At 53.2% G+C, this 17280-nt stretch overlaps 1 protein-coding gene across 5 annotated transcripts in view; it reads left to right on the top strand.

Moving 5' to 3' along the window:
• SEPTIN9 (septin 9) overlaps positions 1 to 17280 on the top strand; it is a 145014-nt gene that overhangs the window by 64809 nt on the left and 62925 nt on the right. The window contains exon 1 of one of the 5 annotated variants that reach the window (XM_052807449.1): positions 2940 to 3151. The exons of the other annotated variants lie outside the window; for them this stretch is intronic. Coding sequence (XP_052663409.1) covers positions 3097 to 3151 — 55 coding nt within the window. The 5' untranslated portion in view covers positions 2940 to 3096. Of the gene's footprint in view, positions 1 to 2939; positions 3152 to 17280 lie in introns of those variants that run through there. 5 annotated transcript variants of the gene reach the window in all.

Here is a 17280-nt window from a genome sequence, read left to right as displayed (position 1 = left end):
TCTCTCTGGGATGGGTGCTCAGCTTCCCAGGGTTGCCTGCCTTTCTGGAAGAATTGTTTAGCTAAACACAAGCTTTGGAGTTCAGGATGCAGGTAGAAAACCAGATGAAATGGTGTTTAGTTGTTATGTGCAGACTGGACAAGTGAATGATTTTTTTGGTCTTATGCTCTTGTAAAGCCATGCCTCTGACCATGGCTAAATCAGAGAAAGGTGCAAGAGAAAGGGTCCAGGAGAGAGGAAGGATAAGCTGATCTCCCTGGAGGAAAGCTTGCTCCTTCTCTACTAGCAGGCGCTTGGTTTGTGTGCTGTGGGGTGAGCTGTTTACATACCTTCCTGCTTTAAATATTTACTATTAGAGCTCTGGATATTCTTGTTATTCTTTAGTTGCTATAGTTTTCCATCTTCCTCTCCCCCTCTCAGTGCCTTAGGTGCACATGGGTGCAATATTAACCAGCTGGTTTTAATGAAAATGAACTCCTACTTATAGTCCGGATATTTTATTTCACACTTCTTGGGGCTCTCCTCTAGGCCTGTTGATTTGCTAAACTTTTATTAGATCCAGGATGATAACACCGTCTTTGCTTAGGAAATGCAGAGTAGCCCAGGGAACTGGGACAAAACAAAACCACCTCAAACTCTTCTGCTGAAGAGCTTTGAGCTTCTTCACCAGCTTCATGGGATCGGTGGACGTCATCGTGACACTCGCTACACACAATCCATCAAACAATAGGGTTTTTTCTAGTGGTTTACTTCTTCTTGCCTCTGGTTGACCTCAAAAACGGGGTCCCCATCACAGTGCCCCACCGATCCCCATGTGACCTAGTTCAGAGAGTGCCACCAAACACCAAGCGGTGCGTCTGACACTCTATCTTATGGGGTTTGCAAGGGAGGAGACTCTGAACGTCAAAAAAAGTGCTCGGTCCTTCCTGAGATTGATCCTATTGCTATTTTTTAATCTTTTTTACAATATCAATTTTTAGTTTGTCTTGCCTTGTTCATTTTTTCTCCCCCTTTAAACCCATTCTACAATCTTGCAATGAGAGCGTACCGGGGAGTTAAAATGCTTAACAGCCTTCCTAAAAGACTAAGCTAGGTTCTGCTCCTCCAGCAAGGGAGTCATGGACAGGTTTTTAACAAAGTAGCTTTTTTCTCGCTCAGTAACTAAGGTTAATTATTGACAGCTACATTTTTACCTGCTTGAAATGGATTGCGGATGTGACCTGCCTATGGGCACTTCAGAAAAATAAAGCCACGTCATTTTGAAAATCAATGCTGGTGCAGGCCAGCCAGTGTGTGATGCTGTGCAATGTGGCAATTGCCACTGCTCCCTGCAGAGCGTGTGTGGATGTGGGGACAGCAGGGACCCGACACCCGGGCGCTGAGCCCAACGGCACGAGAGCCGCAGGTCCATGTTCATTCCCATTCTCTAAGGCATCGGGAAGAGGTAACGGCCTTCAGGCAGTGGGGCTGCCAGGGTGACGTGCACCGGTGGCTTTACTGACGGCGTGTTGCATGGGGAGGCATTTACATTTCCATACTGCGATTGCAGAGGGATGCAGAGCCTGTTCCTCTTTGCACTGTTGTGATGTGTTGGTTTCTGATGTCGCTAGGAGTGCAAGAGATGAAAGAGCTGAGAGCTGCTCTCTGTGAAAGGGGAGGAAACCCACTGTATCTACCTTAAAATACCACACTTCTATTATAAAGGTGCGTTCTCAAGACTATTTAAGCAGTTCTCATGTTTTAAAGTAATCCCTTTCCTTGGATTAAAACCTCAAGCTATTAACAGCATGGAAAACCTGGAACTTCTTGAGTCTGGGAAATTGGTGCTGTTGGTTTCATTTTCTGGTTCACATACACTCTTGGGGAGTCTGTGGTGTTTGCAGACTTTGGAAGTGTAAAATTAAAAGCGTGACATAAGTGGTGAAGCATGTACTTTCTGTAGTACCAGACGGTAACAGTACTACTGTTTTGCATAATTTTTCATTATGGTTCACCCAAAGTGGACTAAAACCCCAGCCCATTAATTCTTCTTTTCCTACTGATGTGCCTGGACACATTTCAGTGAGTATCATCACTTTTAAATGATGCTACTAAAACACAGGGTGGGGAGGATAAAAAGAGGGTCAAGAGGGCAGGATCTGAATCAACATGGGAAGGGAGAAACATCAGATAATGAGCAGAGACACACACAAACCGAGAGGGTGTGAGAGGTGGAGAGAAGGCAGCAGTGCTGCGCAAGGGGCTGGTGTCGATGGGCAGAGTTGGCCCTTGCCTCACTGGCTTTGGCTGGAGAGGAGCGAGCTGCGGCAGCGCGGGGCTCAGCATAGGCATGCCTGACCGCGTGCTCAGCTTTGGGCCAGGTTTTGCAGTCTCTTTTGCTGCTTCGGTGGTGGTTTTCCAGAGCTGGCTGCAGAAGCGGCTTGGGTTTGGTAGCAATGGGTGCTAGTTAGTGCTCTGGTTTGATTTTGAGAAATTATAAAAATAGAGGAGGGTGGCTGAGTTGCCCCTTTCCAAAGAAGCAAATCGAAAAGGGTTATGGGGGCTCGAGGACATCGGCCGTGTCACCCACCCGTTTAGGCTGGTGCCATCCCTTTCGTGGGCCATCCTTGGGTTGTCACCCAAGCTTGTTACCTCTGACCGCGGGCTTCGTGCTGAACAGGCGCGGACGCAGGACGGCGGGCGTCAGGCGCCCTGCTTTCCGCTCGGCCCGGCCCGGCCCGGCCCGGGGGGGATGCGGGACAAGCTCGACTCTGCAAGATGCTGCTCCCTCCCCCCCCCCACCCCACCCCGGGCGGGCAGTGCCCGGGTCCCGCCTGGCCTCCGCGGGTGCCCCTTCCACCCACCCGGGGCGGTGCGGGGGCGGCGTGACGGGCGTGGGGAGCAGCCAGTGCGCGGCGAGGGGGCCGGGCCGAGCCGGGCCGGGCTGGGCTGGGCTGGGCTGGGCCGGGCCGGTCGGCATGGCAGGCTGCCCGCCGGCGCGGGGGGCGGCCGCAGCCGCTCGCCCTCCGCCATTCATTCGGCCTCAGGCGGCGGCGGCTGCGCGTACCCGCCCGCCCGCGCCCCGCAGAGCCGGGGGGCAGCGCCCCGCGCCCCGCCATGGCCGACCCGGCCGTCAACGCCCACCTGGAGGGCATCATCTCCGACTTCGAAGGTGGGTGGCCCCGGGGTGCGGCTGTGTGTGCGTGTCTGGGGGGGTGGGGGGGGGTGCTTCTTTTTTGGGCTAAACCGGGCAAAAAGCGGCAGAAGTTGCCGCCGTGCCGGGCTGGGCAGCGCGGAGCCGCCCGCGCCTCTCGCAGGCACCGCGCCGGGCTGGGGGGGGGAGGCGGCGGCGGAGTGGGGCTGACCCCCCCCCTCCCCGCCGCTGCCGCCCCGGCGGTGCTCGGGGTGGGGGGGATCTGGCCTCTGCCGGGGCCCCGCCGCGGGTGGCACCCTCCCGGGTGGGTAGGGCTGGCAGGAGCGGGGTGCCCGAGGGCGGCCGGCGGCCAGCCCCCATCCCCCGGCAGCCGCCGGAGCCGGGGAGGGTGGTTGTCGGTGCTGCCGCCGGGCTGCGGTGTCTTTTGTTCGGAGCGGCGTTGCGCCCGGGTGTTATCTGCTCAGGCAGGATCTTGCGGGATGTTTTTCCTTTCCTGCCTTTCCTAAGTTGGTTTATGTGGATTTTTAGCTGAAAATACACGCCTGACAAAACTAAAAGTCTGCGAAACTCCAGGCACCGGCCCCTCGGTCGACTCCCAGATTTTGGATGCAAACACAGCCCTAGAGTAGCTGGGAGGTGGATAGCGAACCCAAGTTTCAAATATGTCCATAGCGGGAGCTGCCTGCCCTAGAAAGCTTTGCAGTTGTCCGGTGGCAGAGCTCCAGTTGCCCGACAGCGTTGCCTTGCTCTCCGATGGAGTATCTCCTTGCAATCCCCTTGGCGTGTGGACAGAGATAGCTTCTCCCCGGGCGTCTGTGGCTCTTGCCCGGTATGCTGTCTTTTTTAGGCAAGAAAATAAGCTAGCAGAGAAGCGTGCTGCTGCCAGATGGGTATGAGAGTTAAAGACAGGCAGAAGAGAGGTGGGGGATTTGTCTGAAGCAGGCGTTGAGAGATCGGCTCAGGGGAGCTCATCTTCCTAAGCAGAGTTTTGGAAGAGCAGCTCCGTCCCTACACACTCTCACGTCCTGGCAGTGACCCAAACTGAGCTTCGTGCAGTGGTTTCTAGAAAAAAAAAAAACAACCGAGAAATAGTGGAGATCTGGGGGCTGCGGTGAAAACTTATCCAGGGGCTGCGCGTGTATAGCTATAGGCTGGGACGACTTCACCGCCTCCTGGTGAATCCAGCCTTGCCTTTGGGAAGGAGCACTGTGGTGTTTTTCCTGCTGGGGAGCTGAGGAAGCTGAGAGCGCAAGGGTTCCTCTTCCAGGTCAGGCAGGAAACGGGTGGCAGAGCTGGGGTCTCTGCAGCCCTCGTTGTAAGGTTTAGCCACATTCCTGTTCTCTTTTTCTAGCCCTTGGTCTTTCTTCAGCTAAAGTTGGGAGTGGAGGGCTTAGCAGGAGGCTGAGGGAAGTCAAATCCCTTAGGACGAGTGGGACTAACAAGTGTTGGGACACAGAGAGCAACCCGAACGCACCATCAGTTTGGCACTCGGGGTTCAACGGCGCCTTTGTAACTGTCCTTCAGGGACTCATGAGCTTCCCCACCGCAGGGCTCCCGAGTGCTGATGTAATTACAGCCTTTCCTCTCGCCTGCCCCAATCGCATTTAAATCTCTGAAGAATGAGTAATTCCCAACTTGGATATGATAAAGGCTCTGCTGTGAGCCCCGGGGCTGCTTGTTTGGGCTGTGTGTGCTCCTCAGTGGCACCGAGCTGCTCCGCAGTGCGATTTTTTTTTTTTTTTTTTTCAGTCCATAGAGCGCTTTATACTTCCTGCCTATGCAGAGGGAGAGGCTGGGGAAAGCTCTGTGTATCTGCAGCCAAGAGGTCTGGCCTTGCCCTTGAGCAGGGATCTAGGCTACTGTTTCACAATTTAATTAGTTTTCTGGGTTGCATAGCAGCTTCCCAAGAACAAGGCAATTAGTTTCTAGCCTGTAGGGCAGGAGATGCAGTGTTCGTGTCTGCTGGGTGGGTGTCTCAGACCCAGGCAGCCGGTGGCCAAGCAGGAAAGATCAGCCAAAAATACCACGGAGCAGAAACACCAGATCACCCCGCAGCCAGAGCCCTCTTTGTTCTTGCCGGTCACACGCTGCTTGCCCTCCCGAATCACCCTGGTTGTTCCTGCCTGCTTTCCTCGTAGCATCCCTGCCTGCTTTCCTCATAGCCTCCTTCCCTGGCCTAGGACCGGCAGGTTTTTTGTACCTGCTGGGTTGCAGAAGGCAGGGAGTTGCAGGCTTGGCTGTGGGCTGCTGGTGTGGGAGCTGCCAGCCTCTGTGAGCCCGGGGAGGATGCAAGGGCCCTTTGGGAGGGAGAAGGAGTACGAGATAGTTCCAGTTTAGTTTCCAAATCAAAGCAACATGCGAGAGGGAAATACAGCACAGCGGAGTGTGTTCTTCCTTGTGCCTGATGATGCGATGGGGATGGTCGCATCGAGGCAGCAGTATGTGTGTCCACCTCACATTGAGCCAGCACGTCGTGTGGGGAGGGCACTAATCCTGCTTATTTGACTGGCAAGATCTTCCTTGTCTCCAATGGGGGAGAGCGCTATTAGGTCTGTGGTTTGCCAGGATTTACAGAGCATAACAGTTCTGCCCTGGGTTTGTAGATTTTGGCAGGTTGTCGGAAGCATGGCTGGTTCAGCCATGGTTGCGGCAGTGTTTCCCAAGCTCATCTCTGCCTCGGAGGGGGCTGTGGGTCACTCAGCTTCCCGGGGTCTCAGACACGGACCCGTGAGTGGCAGGGAGGGGAACCTGTACCAGTAAATCAACCTGGGTGGTGGGATGCTTGTGCAGTGCGTTAGCGTTGTGTAAACCCCAAACCATCCTGATCCTGTTCAGATTGGGTGATATGGGAATGTGGGGGTCTGTGATGTTCGACTGGAGAGGCTTGGATGTTCCCGCTCATGGCTTTGGTTGGTTGTAATGACGCCCAAAGATAACTCTGCAACATGGTACTCATCTTCCTGCTAAGGATTTAAAGCACTGTGCACTCATGATCTACTGCCTGGTAGTAAGACAGAAGAGATCTCTCTGGCTCCTTATCCCGGTGGGATGTGGCTGCTGCCGAGCAGAGTCCCAGGGGTAACAGAGATGCATTTTTGCTGGTAATAGCTGATGGTGAGTTGGCAGCAGTGATGCTGAGTGCTCTTTGCTTTTGCCAGTACTGTCCATCACCACCAGATTCGTTTCCTCGTAATGTTGAAACACATAATGTCACAACCGGTGCAAGCTGCGAATGATGGTAAATGCCGAGTGAGGCTGTAAGTGCGTAGAGTGGCAGGGTGGTGTGGTGGGGTTCAGTGTGATGTCTGGAGCTAGAGCCTGGAGGGGATACAGGCTTGCAGCTTCGCTCTGGCAGAAACCATGAGACAGCCTTCGTTGATGGTTCTTAATCCCCGATTTACGCATTCCCCATAGCCCAGCTCCCTCGGGGAGTGTGTGCTTGCTGGCGGGCGAGCCTTGGCAGCGCTGTGGTCTGAGCGGTTATGTGCTGCGTGGAGCTGGACACTGAGGGCAGAGAGCCTCCAGCTCTGCCAGGACATGTCAGTGCTGATAGAAAGGCTTCTCTGGTTATTTGTTTTTTTTTTTTTTTTTCTTCCCCACGATTGGACACTTTCCTTACAGACACACACTTCTTGCACTGCCCAATGCAGGGTATTTCTAGTATTTCAGTCACAGACTTTGTCTCAATGAGGTACTGACTTGTGCTGAGTTATGTCCTGGTTTTAAGGGTCAATAAAGACAAAAAAAACCGTCAGCCAGGTTGTTTTCAGGAGGAGGCCATATTAGAAATAAGCTTTTTTATGTGCATGAATGTCATGGGCTCATCCTTAAAATTTACTTGAGCAAATGCCCGGGATGTCTCTGGGACGCGTGGCCATGGTGCGTCCCCTGGGCTGCTTGGGGCTGGCATGCCTGCTGCCGTGGGGAGCAGCTGCTGCCGGCGTGCTGCGGATGCTGGGACTCAACCCTGCTGCTAATATTAGCAGGAACGTGCCAGAGGGATGGTTGCAATATTATGTGGGTGATGTGGCTTGAATTCAGTATGGTGAAAAGCCCCGGAGAGGGGATGTGCTTTGTGTTTGCATAAGCATCTCAGTTGGATTCAGGGTCCCTCCTGTAAGCCCTGCCTAAGGGTTTGCAGGATGAGTGCTCGCCTGGGCTTACGTGCATGGGAGTGGGCTGGGAGTCTGGATGTGTGACTAATGGTCCCACATGTGCAGAGGTTCAATGCCTGGAAAAGGAAATGCAAAAAGATCTTTCAGGTTATATCTCAGATCATCTCAACCCTAGGAGTGAAGCAAAACTCCTGAACGTCAATTGCTGGATTTCCTGGGCTGTCCCCAAAAGATTATACTGCAACTAGTCTCTTCTGGTACTCTTCGTCACCAGCCCAGCGTGGGTAGAGCCAGTGTCGCTATCCCAGCTGATCAATGTAGTGTACTGCTCTGAGACATAGAGTCGCCTCTGATATCCTCAAAGGCGAGCTTTACAGGCGCTTCAGAGATTTTTCTCTCTTTTTCCACTCTTCCTATCTACGTTTCTGAATCTGAGACAAAAGGATGGGGTGGATGGGAGTTTTCTGCCAAATCAGCGTGTGGTAGGAGAGGCAGGAGCTGGGGGAAGGCACCTGTGGGAAGACAGAAGTTGTGTCTTCCCCAGCAGAAGTTGAATCTTCCCCTGTAGATCTGGCCTTTCACGTGCAGAGTGGAAAAATCGCATCTGCCTGGTTACAGCAGCGGAGATCTGCCGTTGCGGGTTGTTTTTTTCCCTATGTATATTTAGTTCCTTGGGAATAAAAAGGTTGTGAGGGAGTGGGAGAGGGAAGAACAGGACGTGGATCTCTCTGTCCACGTGAGCTGGGCTCTGGGGATAGCCTCTGGCCCCGGTTAGGATGTAGGATCATCCAAAGGTCATTGTTTTTAGTCATCTTATGCAAGGAGGGCTGGGCTACGTGTCCTTGGGGATGGGCAACCACTGCAGCATGGAGCAGAGTGTCCTTGGCTCTGCGTCAGCACGGAGGGTTTCCAGTGTTGGCTGGTATGGGTGAGCTTTTGCTGTCCATTTAAGATCAGTCTTGGGCAAAGTGAGCACAGTGTTGCGCTAATCATAAAGAAACCTTTCAAAAGTGGCTGGGTGGGAAGGGACAGAGAGAGGATGAATCTTTACACCAGGGCCAGGGCAGCTACTTTGGCTGTGCAAGCGTACTGCTGGTGCCTGGAGGTAAGTCGGCGTTTGGAATATGTACACCGTGCTGGCTCTTCCAAGTACTCGCCAGTCTCTGGGATCTTGGGTAACATCTTTCCCTTAGTAAAAGGCTCACCTAAAATATAATCATTCTCCTGCTTTGCTCTTTGCTCATTGCCTTTTGGTGGTTTATGTCAGTGGAGTGCGTAGGAAGTGCCTCTAGAACACGTTGGGTCATGCCTAATAGATTTGAGTGACCATGTCTACATCTCTTGGCCAATGCATGCCAGCAAACCTGCTGCTAAGTGAGAGTTCTGGCACCTTCGAGTGTCCTGTGGCCTCACTGTCTGGGTGCTGGTTTAATTTCTGGTTTGCAGCCCTTCCTTGCAGGGAGCTGCTCAGCCCATTTTCCCAGGAGCCAAGACCCAGACAGCAGCCGCAAAAGCCTGAACTGGGACTTGTCATAAATCCAAAGACAATAATGGAGACTTCAGAGCCCATAATCACTCCAGATATTCATGTTTCTGACTCTGATATTTGATATTTAAGGTAATGTCTTTTTGCAGGACCATTACGCAGGCTCTTTCTTTCTCCCAACCTCCCTCCCTCCTCCTACTGCAGTGAGCTCTGGCACCTTCTTGGTCTTTAGAGGTGGGACATGGAGGCAACGAGCCAAGTGAACCTAAATCCTGGTTAAGCTTGTTTGAAGCCTGTAAAATGAGTCGATGGGTCTGAGTCCAGTTCCTGATGGGGATGTGCCGGTTTGGTGAGGGTCGGTGTCCATCAGGGGAACTCTTCATGGGACAGGGGTGGGCTGTCATGCCCTTCAGCATGGGGCTAGGGTTGTGTCCTGGCCACCTCTCGTGTCGTACCTGCAGGGTATCATTTAGTCCTGGTACCCCTCTGCTTTAGTCATGAAGGCATCAGCAGTTTGTACCCGTCTGCTGTGCCGGTGCTGGTGCAGGAGAGCCCTCCTTACTCCCTTCCCTGCTGCGCAAATGGTGCTGGTGAGGAGTAGCCCTTGGGCAACGAAGGGGTTTATTGTTACCCTCAACTTATTCTGAAAAGCTGCCCCCAGATTAATGAGAGCTCTTATCTCCTGATAGCTGTGACTCAGGCTTTTACTGTGATTGCTTTTGTGAGGTTGCTGGACAGAGCTCAGCACTTGGGTCTCCTGGTGCTCCTTCGGAGCGGTGACCCAGGTGCAGGGTCTGTCCGAGCTGGCTTTTGGCTGGTTTGCGTGCCAGAAGGTGAGACATCATGGGTGTCAGGGCGGTCTGTCCCCCTGCATCCTCCAGCGCTGCAGCAGATGCCCTGTTGCTGGCACCCAAGTTAGGGCAAGTTGGGGTGGGTTGCCTGGGTGTAGGCACCGCTGACGTCAGGCAGCCTCCCATGGATTGCAGGGCAGGGGACACCGTGACCACATCGGTCAGCGCCGCCATGCTCCCAGCAGTAGGGGTGGCAGTTTGAGTAAGCATCACAAAATTGTATGGCCCCTTGCTGCTGGTGAGTTGGGTGCTCTCCACCTTGTCCCAGCCCTGGGAGTCGTGGCAGGGGTTAGCGGTGAGGGCATCAGCACACAGCATCATGCTGGCACTGGTCTGCTGGACTAGTTTGGGAGGGAAGAAGCATGGTGAGGACTGGGGTTGGGACTTCAATCTGGTCATTGGAAGTGCAAATATGGGGAAATGTGAAAAAGATGGATTTTGATTTTTATTTTTTAAAGCTTATGTTTAGTTTAACAGGGAGGAGAAAGGAGGAGGGTTCTGCTTTCTGCCAGCCATCAGGACGTTTGAACAACTGCTCACATTGCGGTGCTGGGTGTCCCCTCCAACAGAGATGCCAGAGCTGGCCGCAATGGCATCAGCAATCAGCAGGGAGCACAGGCAGGGCTAGTGGGCAGCGCTGTGGGCCCAAATGGCTCCTGGGTCCCTTCTTAAGTCACTTTTACTAATTTACCCTTTTCTGTAGCTTTTTAACCAGTGTGTTGCAACACCACCCATCAGAGTGTCTTCTCAAGCGGAGACTTAATCACTTAATGATTTAATCACCTAGTCCCTGCCAGCCACGGAGGTTGGTCGCTCACCTGAGTCACTCTCCATGTCCATGTGCTGGGAGTCATGACTCATGAGGATGGTGTCTGGGTGCTTATGGCTTCCTATGCCCTGTGTGGTACCAGCACCGAAGCTGGTAGCACAGGGCAGCCTGGGGTCTGCAAGACCATCTGCATCATGCTTTTGCCTTGTGGGTAATAATTTCGAGGTGTTTTAGAAATATTAGTGAACCAAACCAAATCTGCAGTCCCCTGGGAGGCGCAGAGAAGATTTATTTCTCTCCTCCCCTTATGAAAGGAAACTGGAGCACAGACCTGAGGCAAAAGCTGCAGAGAGCCTGTGGCAGAGCGAGTAATGCAATCTGCTGGGCTGGATACCCTGTATTTTATGTAATTTTCTGTACAAGTATGAAATAAATATAAGGGACCTAAAATATACTGGTCTGATCTGGAAGCATTTTGCTGAGGGTTAATGGTTATATAAACCAAAGTATAATGGAAAGTCAAAGCTAAAACCTTTCTAGAACTGCATTATAGGGACTTGAAATCTGGGATTTTGAATTAATCTGAGTGTGGATTTTATTTTTTTCTATTCTTAGTCCCGACTTCGCTTTTGCATGTTCATTTCTGGTAATTGAGGGGTTTGCTGCATCAGTCTCAGGCCGTTTTGTAGCTTACTGCTTGTGAGTGAAATGCTGCCTGAAAAACTCTGGTTAATGTCAGAGCCCTGAACTTGCATTTATCCCCAGATTTTCTGCGTAACTCAGCTTTTGGTACTGTTTGCACAGTTCAGGAAAGTACTGCATATTGACAGCACATTGCTAGCGTTATCTTCTACACGCGATTTGTGTCAGACCATGCAATCTATTGCAACTTCTTTTGAATGCTGTTTGTGAAGTCAGAAAAAGAATTTATTTGTGCATAAACCATTCATAACCTGACCCAGGATAGCGTGAGAGTCAGGCTACAACAGGAGATTGTCATTATATGTATTTATATATGTGTATTTATATGTATGTATTGCAACAAGGTTGGTTTATTGATAAAGAAAAGTGTGAAACCTCCTGGCACAAGCACAGGGAGGGGATCCAGCAACGCTGATTTCTCTCTGACATTGGATGACTGGTAGCTTAGGGAAAGGTGCTTTTAAATTGTCCCCTGCCTTCATTTCTCCAGGTGTAAGAGGGGATCTGAATTTCTCAGGCTGTTTTGAAGCTGTTAGCGTACTCACAAAGTTCCACCAGCATGTGTAGCATTGCTTGCTGCCCGCACTGCCAGTGAATTCCCCATCTCAGCCCCACATTTTTGACCCCACTGAGGGGCTCGGTGCAGTTGAGAGCACCTTGTTGTTGAGGATGGGATAGAGATATCCTGCTCTGGCCCTGCAGCAGGGGTGCAGCTCCCTTCCCCTTCTGCTGTGGGACCTTTAGGTTTAATATACAGTGTATGGACACCCTATAGATCCATGAAGAACATCCTACTTGTCCCTGTAACTGAGCCTTTCGTTCACTAAAGTGCCTCCACTTCTGTTATGGATGGCAGCAGCTATTCAACAGCATCACGAACGGTAGGTTCGGATAAGCCAAACACAGGTGGCCCCATGGTAACGTGGGCAAACATGCTCTTTGCACTTGAGTGGGGCCAGAAAACCGCCGTGAGCATCCTGCTGCCTGGTGACAGGGGTCTGGGAAGCTTTAAGGGCCGTGAGCGGTTAATGCTGTGTTGGGTTTCTAAGGGCTCCTTGAAAGATGAGACCTGCAGCCTCCCCCTCTTTCCTCCTTGGGAACAGGAGGTGACCATCTGGTAGCAGTTTAGAGAAAGTCAGCGGTCTCAAACGGTACCATTGTATCGTGTGAAATAACGGGGCGCCTGACTGCCCTAGTCCCATAAGGCTCTTATGTGTCAAAAAAACCAAGAAAAGCTTTCCGTGCTTAAGCAAGCAAGCAAATGTAACCCCTGGGTTACAGAGACCACATGAGGGGCAGAGGATGTTTAATGGGAAGCAGTTGGGCACGGCGGCCGCGGTAGAGCCCAAGGCTCCGGTTGCGAAGCAGGTCTCGAAGGAGCCAGCATCCCTCGCTGTTTATTTTGGTCTCCTCCCGAGCTCTGTGCATAGAGGTTTCCTTGTATAAAGCATCCCCTCGACTGTTACTTGGGTATTCTGTTTAAAAAGGGAAGAAAGAAGGAGCAGATGTTCATTCGTTGACCCCCCACCCCGGGTCCCACGGGGTGCCCAGAGCTGGGCTGTGGAACGGGATAAGCCGAGGTGGATGGTGTGTTGTGTAACGTTGGCACTTCCCACTGGGAGATGTGGAGCCCTTGGGCAGGAGCCAGAGCCCTTCACAGCATCTGAGAACCCTCGGCTTGGCTGGGACCCCCAAGGAGGGACTTGCCTTCTGGGAGAGGAGCGTGTAGATAGGAGGCCCCGGCCGTGCCACTCGCTTGTGACTTCTCTGGAAAACTCTTGGCTGTCGTATGAGCTACTGGGATTTGAACCAGACCTCTGCCCTCTCTTCCCAATTTGCAAGATCCCTAAAGAGCAGCTTTAACTGGTGGCGTGTGACCTGCTGGTGCCTGGCCGTGGGGTGACCGGGAGGACGCAATGGCCGCACTGTGCAGGCATCCCCAGTGCTGCAACACAAAATAGAAAGACACAGAAATATTTTGCTACTTCTCAGGCCCTGCGCTTGCTTGGGGAGTGTTCAAGCCGGGGATGAAGGCATGCATTTCTTGCCCCAAAGCACCTGGCTGGCCTGGACAACGTTTGGGTCAAGACTGTGGGTTTGTAGGAGCTGCTGCTGTTGTGCACAGCTAGCAGAGCTGCCCGCAGCAGGTACCATCTCAGGCTATGCCTCCCTCATCTGCTAGGATTAATACTGGTATTTTTTAAAGCTGGCCCTGCCTGGCTGGCCCTGCAGAGCGGGGCCATCGCTGCGTGATGCTGAGCAAAATGCCACTACCTTGAGAGGTTTGCAAAGGTCTGGTCCCCAAAGGGACACAGCAGTGAGCAGTTCCCAGCCCAGGCCCATTAGTTGTGGGCAGAGGCTGGCAGGGGCAGTGGTTGCATCTGAAAGGAAGCGCTTGGGAATCTCATTTTAGGGGATTTTGGGCTTTCCCTGCTGTGGGAGGGGAGCCGCTGCCTTCAGCAATGGTGGATTGAGCCAGAGCTGCCTGAATTGGTTTGGAATTGGTTAAAAGGAAGAGCGCGTGGATGGTAACGTTGTTTTGTGCTCACGCCCCATGGCGCACGCACCTCCAGAGGAAGAGAAGGAAGGGCGATGCTCCGCACCTCCGCCTCTTTCCCTGCCAGCTGCCTCTGACACTGGCCAGCAGATCGGATGCTGCTGGTGGGGCTGGGGAAGCCCTGCTAGCGCCGAAAATCCCCTGGAAAATATAGTGGGGATAACCCTGCAGCGTGGCCATCCTGGGCCCTGCTTGGGGCCGGGACACCTCGGCCCAGGGTGTCAGGGATGTGTGGACCTGGAGCCCCATGGGGACCCGGAGCATTAGCCACGACTGCCAGCGTGGGACCCCAGCACCGTGCGGGTGGGAGCGGGTTGCGGGGCCCGTAGCGCTGCCCTGCCTTCGGCTCCTGTTGTTGTAACAAATACTCCAGCTTCCCCGCAGGAAGCCGGGAGGAGGGTCATCTGGAGCAGAGGCTGTTTACTTTCCTTTCTTGGCTTTGGGCAGGACAGGCTATTTTTAAGCTTTTTCTCTTTTTTTGAGAGTTGTTTTGCTTCCTGAGGTCTTCTCTCTTCTCTGTGCAAGGAGCAGGAGAGAGGCAATGCTAAGCAGGGGAGCTGCAGCTGCGCTCGGTCCCACCGAGGGCCACCATTGCTGAAGGTGGCATCCCCAAGGATCATGTTCATGGCAGTGGGTCTCTGTCTCAGAGGTGGAAACACAAACCCTGTTGGTCACGGTTCTTCCCCTTTCTTGTGCCTGGAATGTTTGACCTTCTCCAGACCATGTTGGACTCAGGACAGTGGCCAAGTGTGCTGGCAGGACAAACTGGGTACCAAAATCCCTGTGCAACCAGAGGCATGAGATGGACATTCCATCCCACAGAGACCCATGGGTGGGAAAGCTCTCAGGTTGTCCCCAGGCAAATCGGTGACACTGTTGGGAAGGGAATGCCACTGGGACCTGGGGGTCCTTGTGATTTTGCTGTCAGAAACTTTGCTGAGCCATTTCTAACCCTCCCTTGGGGTGACAGTTCCTTGCCCAGCCTCTGGTACCCCCTTACTGCCTGTTAGCTGTTGGGACCGCAGCGCTGGCATGGGAGGCATTATTTAGATGGCTTGAGTCTCCTGTGGCTGTAATCACGGTTTTGCAGCTCTTCCTTAGACTTTTTGAACCCCTTTGTGTCTGGGCTTTGACCTTTTTCTCCTTTCTGCAGCGGGGCCCAGAAAGACCTGGAGAAAAGCCATTTTTGGGTGTTATATTCAGTCCAGCCCTTCAGTAAGGGTAGGGGATGGCTGTGCTCCAGAAAGACCGTGCTGGTGGGGTTGGGCTGGTTTACCCCAGGCTTGGGGCACTTTGAGAGGTTTGAAGTCAAAAGAAAGGGCCATATGCAGCAGCTCCAGCATTGCCATCGAGTGACCCACCACCCAGTCACTATTGTCACCATTTCTTTGGCAGTAGCAAGTGGCAGGGGGACTCAGGGGAGCTGAGATGATGGAGGTGGTTCATGCAATGAGCCCTGGGGGTCAGCAGGGCTGTTTGTATCCAAAGCCTGTTATTGGGTCAAAAAGAAATCCCCAAACCACTTGGTATTGGGAAATTTCCAGGGGGATGTTGGTTTAAGAAAAGATGCTTGCCAGCGTTTCCTTTGCTATCGGGTTCCTTGAGAGCATTTACTTTCAAACTGTTCCTCCAGACACATCTGTCATGAGGTTATTAAGCTGCTTTGTTGAAGGGAATAAATGGAGACTGAGGTGGCTGGCTGGAGGAATGACGAGCAGGTTTTAAGAGCCTGACGTGGACAAAACTGAGATCCCATCCATCAGGGAGCTGGCAGCGCCTGGCCGGGCTGTGTTCTCCACTGCTCTTGCCCACCCACTTTTGCTCAACACTGAGGAAAGGCTCCCTGTCAGGTTGTCCCTTCTGCTCCCTTTGTTTTCCTGCAAAATGCAAACTGGGCTTGACTGGTGTGTTGTTTTAAGCTTGGCATTTTGGGGAAAAAATAGCTAAGATGTTATTTTCTGGATTCAGGGTGTGATGGAGAAGGAAAATGATAGAAAAGTCTGTGCTGGAAAGTCTGAGCTCCAGCTCAGTTTTGGAGACCTGAGAGTTATGGACATGTTGGAACAGCTCTCAAGTTTGGGACCTTTTTTGGATTAATTGTTCTGGGGGGTGCTGAGAACTGAGACTTAGGCGCAGACCTGCAGTGCACGAGATGGGCCAAGCACAGACCACAGGGCAGACATTGCTGCAGAGAGCATCTCGCCTCTGCAAGCGAGTGGTGACATGGCTGGGGGGGCTCCGCAGGATTCAGAAAACAGAGCAGATAAAATGGAGGAAAAACATCTTTATTTTTCTTTACTGCCTCACTCCCTCCTTCTACCAATGTCTGAACATTTTTGAGATGCAGGACGGACCATTTTGTCACTAGGTGCCCTTCATGGGACCCTTCCTGGGTTTTACATCATGGATGTTACGTGTTGCGCTTCAGTGCTTTCCTCTCTTTGTAGCCATAAAGCAGCTGTAGTGCTGTTTCCATCAGGTTAATATTGAGGGTCAATCGCTCTGTGCATCCCTCCCTGCCCACGCCAGCCAGGACCCCCTCCTTGGGAGCCCATCCTAGGCACCCATTGATTCCCAGCAGCTCCCGTGCTGGGGTCTGAACCACAACTGGGGGATGTGGGTGTGTGTCTGTGCCCACGTCTGTCTGTCCCTGAGGGGCTCCCAGGAGGGACTTTTGCTGGGTCACTAATACGGAGCATCCTGGGGAGGCTCCTGGTCCCAGCCTCCACAGTGCCCATTCTGGCTGGTTGTGCAGGCTGGCATTCATATTTAGCGGTTTTTGGGTGTTCTCCCCAAAAAAGGGAAAGCAGCCCAAAGCCTGTATCCTAATACTTTAACCCCTGCGTGCCTCCCCCGTTGCATGGCTTGTCCAACATGTGAGCCCCAGCTCCAAGGGTCTCACTTTCCTCACCATCTCCTTTGGGACCCCTCTGAGCTGCTGCCTTGGGACGGGGCCATCGCTGTCCCCAGCTCCTGCTGCCCAGAACGGAGGCAGCCGCATCTGTTGCCTGCCCTGCCTGGTGCAGGGGGGTGGCGGGTGTCAGCAGCTGTGTTTGCAATTTACTGTCGGAGCAGAGCCGGGGTGGCTGCCACGTGGATGGCCCCCCCCGCCCCCCGTCCCGCTGGCTGGACCCAGCCATGCCAGATGGCTTCTCTCCGGTGAACGGATGTGTCTGAGGGATGGAGGGTCCCCAGGCCCCCTGGTCCTGCCACGGGGGATTGAAGCAGCCCCGGGGAGCAGAGGAGGTGCTTACTGTGTGGTGGCTCTTCTCCAGCTCCACCCCAGGGGTGGGTGGACATCCCGTGACGAGGGAAGGCTGTGCTCAAGTCTCTCCCCCTGCTCCTGGCGTCCTGTGTGATCTCAAGCCCAGGTTTTTAAAGGCTAAATCTCACTGATACTGTCCTGTTGATGTAAAGGATGGGTGCACTCATTACTGATCCTTGTGCCGGTTGTTAGCAGTGTGGCTGTCATCACGCTAAGGCTGTCACTACACTGGCTCAGGCTCACCTCATGGGGGCTCCTTTGGGACCCTGGGGCTGTGCCTCATCCTGCCCAAACCCCATGCCTGCCTGGGTGCTGTGGGGCACGGGGGGTATGGGCAGCCCATGGCATTTGGATGGGATCCAGCAGCAGTTCTCTGCGTTTCACCCCCTTCCCATGAAGTTC

Source organism: Harpia harpyja, chromosome 14, assembly GCF_026419915.1.
Source record: "Harpia harpyja isolate bHarHar1 chromosome 14, bHarHar1 primary haplotype, whole genome shotgun sequence".
NCBI lineage: Eukaryota > Metazoa > Chordata > Aves > Accipitriformes > Accipitridae > Harpia > Harpia harpyja.
The sequence above is the reverse complement of the archived record's forward strand: the minus strand, read 5'-3'. Positions and strand labels throughout refer to the sequence as shown.